Source organism: Panulirus ornatus, chromosome 33, assembly GCF_036320965.1.
Source record: "Panulirus ornatus isolate Po-2019 chromosome 33, ASM3632096v1, whole genome shotgun sequence".
NCBI classification, from domain to species: Eukaryota; Metazoa; Arthropoda; class Malacostraca; order Decapoda; family Palinuridae; genus Panulirus; species Panulirus ornatus.
Genome location: NC_092256.1, coordinates 18,803,274 through 18,817,828, shown reverse-complemented (window position 1 = coordinate 18,817,828; position 14,555 = coordinate 18,803,274). Strand labels below are relative to the sequence as shown.

The 14,555-nt window shown below is 34.1% G+C and overlaps 1 protein-coding gene across 4 annotated transcripts in view; it reads left to right on the top strand.

Moving 5' to 3' along the window:
* The window catches only part of qm (geranylgeranyl pyrophosphate synthase quemao), a 42,718-nt gene extending 28,823 nt beyond the window's left edge, over nt 1–13,895 (top strand). For all 4 annotated transcript variants that reach the window (XM_071681798.1, XM_071681799.1, XM_071681796.1 and 1 more), the window contains one exon: nt 123–13,895. In XM_071681798.1, coding sequence (XP_071537899.1) covers nt 123–322 — 200 coding nt within the window. In that variant the 3' untranslated portion in view covers nt 323–13,895. The remainder of the gene's footprint in view (nt 1–122) is intronic.
* The last annotated feature ends 660 nt before the right edge of the window (nt 13,896–14,555 follow it).

Genomic DNA, 14,555 nt, shown 5'->3' with positions numbered 1-14,555 from the left:
GCTCACCCTGTCCATGGTAAGATAAGTTCTCTAGTATAAAGTTTTGATTCTAACATATCTTGTTACATTTCTTTTCTATATTTCCTTGGAATTGAAAAGTTTTCTTTAACCATGTAATGTAGACATTATTCGACAGCGACCAAAGGACCTTGAAGTAAAGCGATACTGTGTATCCCTGCTTGAAAAGTTTGGATCATTGGAGCATACCAAAGAAACATTAAGGAAATTAGAATGTGAAGCTCGAGAAGAAATATCAAGATTAGGTGGCAATCCACACCTGGAGAGAGTTTTAGATGAGTTACATAACTGGGAAACCTTGTAATGTTTAGACAACTGAGTTTCCAGTAAGAAGACTAATAATGCTGTTAGAATGTAATTTATGATTTTAATCTTGTATTTCTTTGTAATCATGATTCATCTTTATATGTAAGTAGTAATTTATGTGTAACCTTTAATTTACATCTTCATCAGTTTGATTGTTAGATTTCATTTCATTTTGATAGTCTTTTAGTGAGAATGTATGTTCTGTTTCTAATGTTTACTGTCAGTTTTATGGTAAAAAGTAGAATTGTTTTATTAAGTTGCATTAATTTTAGAAGACATCTCATGTAAGAGTACATTAGACACAAATCCATAAAAAAGATGATGTCCAGCAGAATTCTTAGCATGTTTAACATGCTTGAAATTATAAAGAAATATATATTTACATTCTGTCTGAAAGGGGAGTAAATGCACAAAAATCGTATATCTTATACATCTTACATCTTGAAAACTTCTGTATTATTTTCTAGAAAAAAGAAGCAGAGTAAGGAGATAAGTGAGGATTATTTCCTCTAAGGCTCAGTCATTTGTTCTTGACACTACCTTGCTCATGCAGGGGGTAGCAATGCTGTTTCTTGTGTGGCAGGGTAGTGACAGGAATGGAGGAAGGCAAGCAAGTATGAATATGTTCATGTGTATATATGTAAATGTCTGTGTATGTGTATGCATATATGTATATGTTGATATGTATATGTATGTGTATTTGCGTGTATGGACATTTATATATATATATGTGTGTATATAAGTAGATGGGCCAATCTCTGTCTGTTTCCTGACGCTACCTCGCTGATGCAGGAAACAGCGATTAAGTATAATAATTATATATGGTTTTTTTCATTGTATATACCACATCTGACGACTAAAGAGGAAGCTTCTTTGAGAATCAATTGAGTTTACAGCAAGAATTGAGAAATTAAGTGGTAGCTGAATCTCACACCTTAGTTGTCAGCCAAGCAGCTCAGATAAGACATGATCTGGATCTTTAAACTGTTAGTACTGTTTATTATTTTGATTGCCTTTTTGAGATTTTACTGAGGATAAATGAGCTACTAGTATCTGGAAATTTGTAGGTAGTTTCTTCAAATGCAAAGGAATATTAGTTCTGTGAAGACCATTACAAGACTACATAGTCTTACAGGTTCTGATGTAATTTTGTTGTACTGTAGTAGCATTAGATGAAAATACCATAGCATATGCTGAGACACCTGTATGTATTTCCAGTTTTAAGGCTTAATTACTGTACTCCACTACTTGAGTAGGGAGAGGCCCAGAAAATATTTTGCCTGTATGAACCTTTATCACTACTGCTGTGTTTCTAGGAGCTTTCAATCAATATACCAGGATAATATGACAAGCTTATTTAGCTTTTGAAAATCTTAGAAGTAAGATTTGATATAGTTTTTATAACATGATCTCTGATCAGCCTTCCATTTTTAATATCTTACACAGATATATAACTGATGTTACATTAATACATTTTAATCAATATGATGCAAGTTTGAAAGGGCTGTTTTAGTATTAGGGACAATAATTGAGCTCAGAAGATGATGGGAGTTTGGGGTAATATGCACTTTATATTTAGTTTACTAGAAGATATGGTAGAAAACTTGTTTGGTTACATGAAAATGTCATTGGCATCATTAAGTCTAAGGTAATAAGGGAAATATATTCAGTTGAAATTATTCTAAATAAGTCTCTTATTATTCAAAAGGATTAACCAAAAGTTTATGAAATGTTAAGAGGTGTATTAAGGCAGGCTACAAGCAGGGACTTTTCTCAACCATAGCATTTTTCTCAACCATAGCATATGATTCCCATAAGCACTCATTGCAATTCTGTTCATCTGAATATTGATTTGTACATTTTCAAATGTAAGATTTTTCTCCCAACCCAGTTTGGTTAAATGGAAATTCACTTAATTGAGGCTTTACTTTGATAGATATATCACAGAAAATTGCTCAAAAATTGTTAATTATTAAGATATAGATGAACAGTTACATGCTTACATTTTTCAGACTTACAGATAGAATCACAGTTTTCATAGATATCCAGCTGTAATATTATAATACTATGTGATAGCTGAGTTTGTGTTACCTTGTAAAAATATTTGTAATGGAACTTCAGATATAGTTTGTAAAACACAAGCCATTAAGACACTACTTAATGGTACAATGCAAATGTATAAACATTCCATGTGTTTACGGTCAGGGAAAGTAGCATTATCAAGTTAAAGTTAGTGCACAGAATTGTGCCGGCACATTTATGTATTGACAGTTTTTTCAGTTAAAGTTCAGACATCGAAATAGTTCAAGGACTTCCTTTTATTGTTTTATGTATGGTGAGAATTTGTGAAGGTAAAAAGTAATAAATGTTTTAGACCTTTGCATGTACAAATATATGTTTAGTTGGTGTGGACATGCTTGTCATATGATGGTTGTTTATGAAGAACGTATAAAGGGAGAAGAAAACTGTACTTGAGGTGGATATGCTCAGTACAGCGAACATGTTAAGGTCTAAATATATGTCAGTCAGGTATTCCTGGAGGAGTAAATGATGATTATTCACAGATGAGATTATCATGGATGATTTTGTCTCAGTAATTGTTTTCATGTGTTAGGCATACATGTATGATGCAAGGACAGTGCATAACTAGTCAGTGACAATATTGCACGCAATATAGTTGGAGAATATTTATGGATTCATAATCATCATATTTATTTATCTACATGGTTCATTGCTTATGATGATTTTCTTCTTTTAAGGCACTGTACACCTGACCATCCCATGTTAGTAAGAATGGAATGGTGTCATATGAATTGTTTTACCTCAGAATTTCAAATCCCCATAACAATAATCAGGCACTGGTTTTGCATGGTTAGAGCATACCAGGTCTGTTTCCTATTGTACACTAGGCAGTAATGTAATTGGTATTATATTATGTCCTGTTACCTCAAAGAGTTCGTAATCACTTGGATAAAGTACCCACTTATGTGTGGATGACCAAGGGGTACACCTTTTGGGTTCATGTCAGAATTTGATTTTGCAAGCTTGCAGTCAACAAATGAGTACTCTAACCACTATGCTGCCAATTAATGTACTTATGTAATAATGAATTTGATTTCAAGATGATTTTATTTAGTTAAACTGTGAAAATATGGTGTAGTTTGTGCACAGGTAATCATTGAAAAGATTTGTCATATGGAAGGTTGATAATTGACTTGAGAATTAATTAAGAATGTAGGCTAAAAATATCATTTCATGTTGAAGATTTGTGGTGAGATTTGAAATATCATATACTAGGCAAAAGCTACTTAGTAGTTCACACTACTTTGCTGCTAAAGTTATTGTTTGTAAAATGGTTTAGACATATGTAGAGGATGAACGAAGAAGGACTGACCTAGGATGCTTGTGTCAGAGGCATAGGAAGCAAGGGGTAGGAGATGTAAGGCATGGCCTAACCATTCAGCAGGTTTAAACATATAGTGTAGAGAATGAATTGGATAGATGCATTATACAGGAAGCAATTTACTTTCACTGGACTGAACCACCAGATATGAAACAGTCATGATAAACTACGAATGGTAGGCTTTGGTTTTGATACATTATACATGACTGCTAGATAGTGTATGTGTGCAGATGATGTTATTGTTCATCTTCTCCTGATGTTACCTTGTAAAGGCAGGAGAAACACTTGTGTATAGAGAGTATACAAATGTTGGTTATACTGAACTCAGCTTGTGTGAATGTACACATACACAGACATATGCATATATACACATGTACATATTCATACTTGCTTGCTGTCATCCATTCCTGGCACAACCCCATCCCACAGGAAACAGCATTGCTACCCCCTCCTTCGGCGAGGTAGCACCAAGAAAACAGACAAAAAATAGGCCACATTCGTTCCCACTCAGTTTCTTGATGTCATGTGTAATGCACCAAAACCACTGCTCACTATTTACATCTAGACCCCACAGACCTTTCCATGGTTTACCCCAGATGTTTCACATGCCCTGGTTTAGTCCATTGACAGCACATCGACCCTGGTATACCACATCATTCCAATTCCCTGTATTCCTCGCCTATCTCTCACCCTCTTGTATGTTCAGGCCCCGATCACTCAAAATCTTTTTCACTCCATCCTTACACCTCCAATCTGGTTTCCCACCTCTTGTTCTCTCTGTCTCTGACACATATATCCTCTTTGTCAATCTTTCCTCACTCATTCTCTCCTTATGTCCAAACCATTTCAACAAACCCTCTTCTGCTATCTCAACCACACTCTTTTTATTTCCACATATCTCTCTTACCTTTTCATTACTTACTGGATCAAACCACCTCACACCGCATATTGTCCTCAAACATTTCATTTCCATCGCATCCACCCTCCTTTGTACAACCCTATCAATAGCCCATCTATTCCTTCAAACGTACCCATTTTTGTTCTGAAATAATGTTCTCTCCTTCCACACATTCTTCATCACTCCCAAAACCTTCGCCTCCTCCCCCACCCTGTGACTCAGTTCTGCTTCCATAGTTCCATTTGCTGCTAAGTCCACTCCCAGATATCCAAAACACTTCACTGCCTTCAATTTTTCTCCATTCAAACTTACATCCCTGTTAACTTGTCCCTCAACACTACTGAACCTAATAACCTTGCTTTTATTCACATTTACTCTCAACAGTCTCCTTTTGCACACTTTTCCAAACTCAGTCACCAACTTCTGCAGTTTCTTCTTCAAATCAGTCACCAGAGCTGTGTCATCGACAAACAATCAATGACTCACTTCCCAGGCCCTCTCATCTCCAACAGACTGCATACTTGCTCCTCTCCCCAAAACTCTTGCATTTACCTCCCTGACCACCCCATCCATAAACAAATCAAACAACCATGAAGACATCACACACCCCTGCCGCAGACTGACCTTCACTGGAAACCAATCACTCTCCTCTCTTCCTACTCGTACACAGGCCTTACATCCCTGGTAAAAACTTTTCACTGCTCCCAGCAGCTTACCTCCCTCACCTTATACTCTTAAGACCTTCCACAAAGTATCTCTATCAACCCTATCATATTCCTTTTTCAGATCCATAAATACTACATGTGTCATTATGGGTTAGCTCAGGACAGTCAAGGAGTAGGTTTTCCATATCTTCAGTGTGGAAGTTGCATATGTGACATGAGACATCTTGTGATATGTTGGACTGGAATTTTTGATGCTGAAGAGATAGGTGGTGTCAAGAGCTCAGTGAAAAAGAATACCTTGTACAGGTCTGGTGAGTTGTAGTGTAAGGTTTGTGAATGTGCTATGGAGAAGAGTTTAAGACTGGGCTGGTTGGGTGGTTGTTTAGGGTTTGCTGAGGTGTTACAGTATGTATATAATTTTAATGTGTTTGGTGGGGAGTGGAGGATCTACAAATATAGTTTATTGAAGTTACTAACGCTATAAGGGTAAGCTTTGTTTTTCTCTTTTAGGGTTCATAATTTGTTGTTAAGAGTTTGAATGTGATGAGTCTAGTGCTGTTTTAAAGAACAGTGTTAAAAGGCGAGATTTTATTGGAATTGTTTTTGTTTAGTTGTGTAGTTGCCGAGTATTTGTTGTTACTCTTCTTAATTACCTCTCATGTCCTGAGGAGGCAATTTCAGGAACAAGTGTGAACAACAGCCTCATTTGCATATTTCCAATCTCTAGATTTATTGAATAATGTAATGGAATCAGATCCAACCATTCAGTTTTTGTTGATGAAGTAAGTTGAATTTCATTTTGGCTTAGATTTTAGGGTCCAGTTACCTGTTAAGATAATCTGATTGTAATTCTGTAATTCTGATCACTTCAAGAAATACCCTTCATTGTCCTTAACAGATGCTCTTGAGACTAAAGAGTTGTCCGTATTCATGAGGAAGGAAGATGAATACAGTACTTATTTATGTCGTTGGATACAAATTTGTGTATTACAGTTAAGATAATTCTCAGTTGAATAGTAACTGCATCATTCAAAAATGTGCTTCCAAACTCCAGGAGTGTTATTAGTGCCTCACTTTTATCCTGCCATCATAAGGCTGCTTATGAATTATGGCACAAATATTAGGGTAGGCAAGTAAACCTCACATGGGGTCCATTTCTAATAATTCTAGCCCATCAGCTACTTATGACCTTAGTTGTTGACGTGGCAGATGATTTTGAATAATGAGTCAAATAATTATCAAGCCCATCAGTATGATGATGGGGTTTATATTAAGAGAAACTCACTTCAGTGTAAATCAAGTGAGTCGTTCACATCTTAGAAACTGTAGCACGTTTGATGTTTTTGGGATTGAATTATTATATTGCTAAGTATAGAGCTTAGGACTGAGGATACAGCAGAAATAGCTTTACATCCTTTATTACAGGGAATATTAATTTTTCTAGTAAGACAATGCATTTCGCAGATCAGCTTATGAAGTAAGTAGAGTACATTAAACATGAATGAAGCTTCACTGTAGTTTATGAGATATGCCACTGGTTGTATACAGAGGTTGTAAAAGACATAGGACATTACATGAAGTAAAGGTAAATTAGGCAGCTTTTTTAACATGACCCTTTTTTCTCTATTTAACAAGAAATTAAGAGGAACATGCTGGTGACTTGTATGATAGTCAGGCATCTTAGATACCCATCAAATGGGAAATCAAACTACATACCAAAGAGTGTGGTTACTTTCTTAATCCATTGCTGAAAGCTCATCAGCCATGAACTGAGTTGAATCCTTCAGCCAGGACACTTGTTGCTTTAGGTTATAATCAGTCAATTCCATCTCTCAGGTGGTACCTTGTCATGCTGTGGATAATGGATTTGCTTGCTCAGCAGATATACCTGCCTCATCCTTGAATTTGTCACCAGCAAGTAAGTCTACAATTACAGTAAGCAAATGCAGGAAGTGCTTTCATGTTTCATGTTTTATAGAATGGGAAAGATTGTCTGAGACTTTATCTGGATTTTTTTCTAACTGTGGAAGATTGGTTAAGACTTTATGTAGGTGATATGATGTGATTTTTTTATGCATACATGAAAAGAATAGAGTAAACCTCTCTGTTAAACAGCCAGGCTTTCTTCACTTTATTGAGGAACATAACAAAATATGCAAGGTTAAACAGATACCAAAAGTTTTGTAAGTTCCATGAAGTTCTCATATTTTACAAAACATGCATAAGCTTCAGCTAAACTTCCCAACAGTATATGCTGCTCAGTCTGGTGATGAATGTCCTACAAATTATATGGGATGTTCCAGGTCAGCAAAACTTTACAGTGGAGTAAGAATTTGAATCTGGAGCTCCTCTTGAAGCTTTGATTGTCACACAGTGAATCATTCAGTAACCAAATTTAGAATAACCTAACTACTGATAAGCAACATAGGGGAGAGGTTACATATTCCCAGACTTGCATGAATGATTTAAGATGTGACTTTGATTACAACAGCTGTTAGCTTAAGCATAATCATGAATGTGCATTTTGCCCCCCATTTTCATAGGGAACATAGGGTAAAGGTCAAAATACTTATGCAGTGTTTATTTAAGGTGCAGGGAGTGAGAAATCCTAATAAGGCATGTAAAGGGTGCACTGTTTTTTTAAAGCCAGCTGATCGATAAATTGATTGATATATGATAATGGAAAAAGAAATTAAGATGCATCAGGCAAGGGAGATTTTTCTAAAAAATTTTTAAATGAAGAATTGTTTGAAGGGGAGGTATTGTTGCTGATTTTGATGATTTCAGCCAATAATCACTTGTTAGCCGTTCCATTTCTCCTTTTCACATTATCTTTGTGTACGTGTCAGACCTTCCAGCTTCTCAAAGGTTATGAACGTGGTAGGTGATTAAACTGTTATGTGTAATTACCTATATGCTCTGTAAAGCGTTACAGGAGTTTAACAGAATTGGCTGGTGTGCTGTCTATAGCAAAATGAACAACCATCTAGGATGAGTAGAGATAACTGCTGGTTAATGAAGACTGAATGTCATAAAGGAAGGATTCAAGTAGATTCGTCACTTGGCTGATGAGCTTGGTAATCTGTTATTTGAGGAATTACCACTTTATGTAGTAAATTGGCTTCCTGTTAGATGTAGGTTTGAGTGCTTTGCTTTCAGATTTGCCATATGCATATTTCTCTGATATTTACATATTTTTCAAGTACAAAAGAGAAATATTATATATATTTTTTGAGCGCTTTATGGTCATGACATGACTAATTTATCAGAATCTTCCATATTATTATATAGTCAGTCCATTTTGATTTTAAGTAAATGAACATTTAATTTGATAAAGTAACTGATGTGTACAGGCATTAGTGTAGCAGTACATGGTTCTCTTTGCTTTTTAATGAAAATTTTTGTAACAGCTATCTCTTGGTGGAATATAAAAGGCATGGATAGAGCCTTGCTGCTACAAAGTATATGCAATGAAATTTTGGTGTTACACTGTACTTAATGAGTTATTTTATGTTACTTCCAAATTTTTGGAAGTTTAATTTTTGTACGTTACATTATTTTTTACACTGTTATTACTTGAAAATATAATTTTCATCTACTTTACCCATTCTTGAAAAGAGAAAAGTGTGCACCATTTTGGAGTTAGTTTGTTCATTTTGGTATTGACTGGTATTATAAATTATGCATCCTGGCATGGAATGATGATATTTGTTCAAAGTTTTTAATGTTTAGTTGCATATGGATATTTTGGAGTTTTGTTTGATTCAAAGTTCAGATTTTTATGCTGTAAGCTAGATGTTGGGATTTTCCTATGTTCTTCAAATGAAACAAAATCACACAGTTGCATGCAAATTGTTAGTAGTTTAGCAGGTTGTTTTCATCAGTGCAATTTTTTATCGTGCTCACAGATACTTTTGCAAAACTTTTTGTCATTGTTCAGGTAATTGTAGATGCATTGATGTTTGCATTTTTATATTCTGCATGGTTTATCACCAAGTTTTTTATTTTTCCTCTCTTGCTTTTTTTTCATATACCTATATCATTTTCATTTCTTTTTCCTTTTGATTTATTGATTTTGATCCTAGGGTCTAATAAATATGTTTGCTACCTGAAATGTTTCATAGTTTGCTTATTTCTTTAATTTTGTTTTGAGCTTAATATTCTAAATTAGATTTTATACTAGAAAGAGTATCTTATCCATTGTCTCATACCACTCTTCCATAGCTTTCATTAGGATTACATGAACTAATTGTACATTTTTTATTGTAAATCTTTCTTCATTCAGATAGCCTAAATCTTGAGATTTTAGAGAGGTTTAGATTGTTTGAAATTGTATTCTACAGTATGTTTATTTTTCTAATGACCACACTTGTCTTTCATTAATTTTAGATAAGTTATTACTGTATTCAAACATGTCTTTTTCATTTATATTTATAGATATTTAAGTTGTTTAGTCATTATTTTCAAGATCTGATACATTTCCATTTTTTTATACTTGCTATTTAGCCCTCATTTACCAATCATTGATTTCCATTTTTCTTCTGTATCATTCAATAAACTTATTTAGTTTTTTGATTAGCCATATTAGTTTTCAGTTATATTCTTTTTAGATTATCTTGTATTTTCTTGTATTAACATAACAGTTTCATTTTCCTTCTGAACTTTAGATGTATTATTTGTTCTGTTATGGATGAGGCAGTAAAAGGCTAAGAAAGCGGCGCTTGAGTTCACCAGTTATGGAAACTGTTTTGCCATGGCCATCCACTTGTGGGAGTTCTCAAAGGCAACAGGCATTATAGATATAGATAGATAGACTTGTTCTGATTTCAAGAATTTGAAAGATCTTATTTCTGTTCTGATTTAAAAGATTTGAAAGATCTTATTTCTAGTTCTTTTACAGTGAAGATGAGGGTATGGTTCTCTTTGCATTCTCAAGCTTGATTTCTGCTAGGAATCTCTCCATCATGAATATCATATCTTTTGGATTTGAAATTCTTTGCTTTTTAACATTATTCTGTGAATTGATAAGTTGGCTTTTGCAGTCTTTATTTTCTCTTGAATCATATCTATTGAATATAGAAGTTTTTGTCTGATCCAAATCATCTGTGTATCTATTTATGTATATTTTTCCTATGTTTGATTGCTTGTAAAGTGTTTGTAACATTTACTTGTATTTCTTTTCATATCAAAGAATATTTAAATTTTTTTTCTATCATTATTTTCACCTATGTATTTGATTAGTTTTTGTCTGTTATGATATTGCAATAAGACTTTTTTAGTAGCAGGTGGATGAACTAGCCATAAATGGAAATTTGATGTGTTACCATTGTAATTACCCTATATGAAACTGATTTTCAAGATATGTCACAGTCATAGTGAACCCTAATAATTTCAGCTTCCTTTTTCTTATCTGGTTGAGTTAATCCATATGTTGCTTATGGACATGAGTTTTGGCTTAAGACTATGGTCTGTGCTGAGTTAAAGGAATGATGGCTTGGAATGAATTGTTTATCTCAATGTGTCCTCGCATTTACTCCTTTACTTATTATCTTATCATTATATATCCTCAGGACCCCTTTTATGAGGCCCCTTGCATCTCTGAAGTTGTATTTCATGCAAGAGAAGCAATATAATGGACTCCTTTGGAGCAAGGAGATACTCAGCAAGGCTGTAACTTTGTCCATTAACTTTGGTAAAACCTTGCCAAAGGTGACTTCCTACACACAGTTTAACCACTTTAACAGTCTCAGCTCATAGATCCCCTTTCATCATCAATATGACCTTGACTTAAGTTTATACTTTCATTAATGATGAATCAACAAGCACTGAACCACAATCCCAACCAGGTCTTAAATTGTACTCCACCAAACATATAATCCCAAGCATATGTGACATTTTCTGTGTTTGGGGCACCACTCATCTCTGTAACATTTTAAACACAAATACATATATAGGACCTGTTACTGTTGGTTGTTTAGGCTGTAGGCTATTAATTACCAGGGTCAATAAGGCTGTAAACATTAACATGTACTTTTGGTATTAAAGATAATTCTAAGATCACATGATCACATACTCATTATCCATGTTGCCCATGACCCATCATGCCTAGGATGTAGCTTTCATACTGGACACTGAACAATTACTTCCTAACTATCATGCCAAAGATATAGATTTCATGCTGAAGACATTGAACACTTACTCCTTAACTTTCTTACAGTTGCCTCACTGACAATCATCTAACCACATTTCTTGACCTACATGCAAGGTGGATGTGACCAGCTTCTTGTGTGCTATGGGGTCTCCATAGAAAGGGTTTATTGGGGGTAGGAATATATATATATATATATATATATATATATATATATATATATATATATATATATATATATTTTTTTTTTTTTTTTTTTTCCGCTGTCTATACGTGTGTGTGTGCATGTGTGTGTGTATTTATTTGCTTATTGATTACATTGTATTTATTTTGATATATATATATATATTTTTCCACCTTAAATATGCAGTAGCACAGTACTTGGCTGCTTTAAGAAAGCAGCTATTATGGATTGTGTTAAAGAACAATAAGTTATCTTGTACATAATTATTTTTATACAGAATTATTTTTGGTGCAGAAATGGACCTGAGGGCTGAAATAATGGAGCTTGCACCTAAAGATTATTATAAACATATCACACGAATTGCTTGTCATTAGTGCACGTATTTATTAGTGACTACTGCTCCATCATGTATGAATATTGCATTAGAGTTGAATTATAGGTCTTTCGTCTTAAAGGGGAGGTCTATTAATTGAGTTATTGTTCTCTATGATATGTTAATATTGAAATTTGTAAGGATCTAGGATGATATATAACATTTGTAGTAGACAATAACAGCCGTAAGACTTTGGACTTGATACTTTTCAAAGTGAAAACGTTTATTATGGATGTCAGTGAGAGTTAGAGTAAACTACATTTCATGTTAATCAGAATTCAGTAAGACTGGTGGTGTCATGAATATTCATAATGAAATTAAGTGTTTGCAATCATTTAGCATGGATTATAGTGGTTGAAGAGTTTCAGTTTAGTATTATCATCTTCATTCAAAAATAAATCTCATTTGGTAATGCTCATGTGATGAGTCCTTAAGATATTTAGTCAGACATGTGTGATCTTAGCATAAAACCATATTCTGATAGAGTAACAGCAAGATTTTATAGTTTTTATTTTCTATCTATGAATTATTTGCATATGTGATAATTTTTGCATTTGATGATGTTAAGAGAATTTATGCTTAGAGTCAAATGACTTTCTCCATGAGATCCTTCAGTGATTTTACTTTAATTTCAAAGATTCCAGAGACAAGTAGGCAAAGCAGTTACACCACAAATGTACTGAAATTGTATGTTTCAGGTGTGATCCAAGTTCAAGAGTAGTTTTTACATAGTCCTATGTTGAAGACTTTCCTTCAAATTACAGACAGGAATTAAACCTTGATATACTGATAGCTGTTGGAATTAATAGAATAACAGAGAAAGCTACAAAGTATGGAAATGGAGACTTTTGCCATGGCCACTCCTTGATGGGAGTTCCTGGAGGGAACAGACATCAGAGGTATAGATAGATATGTAGATGGTATGTAGCAACAAAACATGCTTGAAGATCATACGTGAAGCATAACTTTCATTCGTATTAATGGCACAATTTGGGTACACTCTTGCTTGTCCTATGGGATCATCTGGAGGTAGTCCTTGACTCAAATATTTGTGTTATTGAAGAACACCAATAAATTCTTTGAAAAACTTGTATTTAAAACTTTTGTTGTAAACTGTGTAAGTTCCTGCTGACCTTTGATCTGCATCTTGGCTGTGTGGTAGCATATTTTTTATAACCTAATCATCATGAATAGTACAGTATTATAATTTATTTGAATTGATAAAAGAATCTGTATAATTATTTAATAGCTATATGCTGTTTGTTGTTACTTACATAATGGAAATGTTAAAGGAACCAATAGTTAAATGAATAACTTGTTACTCTGCAAGTCCAACAACTGGTACAATTTTTTCTTGCTCTCTCGTACATTATTGTTACCCAAGAGTCTAACATACTTCTGGCTACTTGAATTTCCTTAAACTACAAAGCTACTGCAGTATCTAATTTTTTTTTTTTTTCCAAAGCATTGAATATTATATGCATTTAACTTTTGGATCAGCATTGGGACATGTTATTATTTTACTTGGTATTTCTGGAAACATTACTTGTACTTAAGTATGTATGGGAAAGAAACTGGCTAGCACAACCCTCCTTGGACTGCAGGAAGGATCAAACAGTGTATGTAATGTAGATATTTGTCTGTTTATTTTGAGACATGATTTAAGTTAAATTAGATAATACTTCCATGTAGAGGCCATGCAAGTGTTGACACTTATGATAATTTTATCCATCTACCAGCACTTCCAAACCTAGGTTTTGTGTGTCTTAATGTGAGGCTTTTCTTATTTTCCAGTTCTTATTTTAATGTAGGTGGATTGTTTACAAATATATCATGATATTTTTCTATATGATTTCTGTGGATGAAATTTAGCTTGAATAGAATAAAGGATAGACTATACTGTGCTAGTGTCCTTAACAAATGGAAAAGGCTCTTCAGAATATTGAAGGTAAGGTATGTTCATAATTTTTAATTCATTCATTGATAAGGGTAATGATATTTGATGTATTACAGGGGAGGAACTGAAGTAGGTGAAAACTAGAGGCAGTAAATAATTGGATTTTCGGTAGGATGGATTTAGATTTTTATGGCAGAATACAGTACGCATGTAAATACAATATATATATATATATATATATATATATATATATATATATATATATATATATATATATATATATATTTTTTCATTATTATTTTGCTTTGTCGCTGTCTCCCGCGTTACAGCAAGGTAGCGCAAGGAAACAGACGAAAGAATGGCCCAGCCCACCCACATACACATGTATATACATACACGTCCACACACGCACATATACATACCTATACATCTCAACGTATACATATATATATATACACACAGACATTTACATATATACACATGTACATAATTCATACTGTCTGCCTTTACTCATTCCCATCACCACCCCGCCACACATGAAATAACAACCTCCTCCCCCCGCATGAGCGCAAGGTAGCACTAGGAAAAGACAACAAAGGCCACATTCATTCACACTCAGTCTCTAGCTGTCATGTAATAATGCACCGAAACCACAGCTCCCTT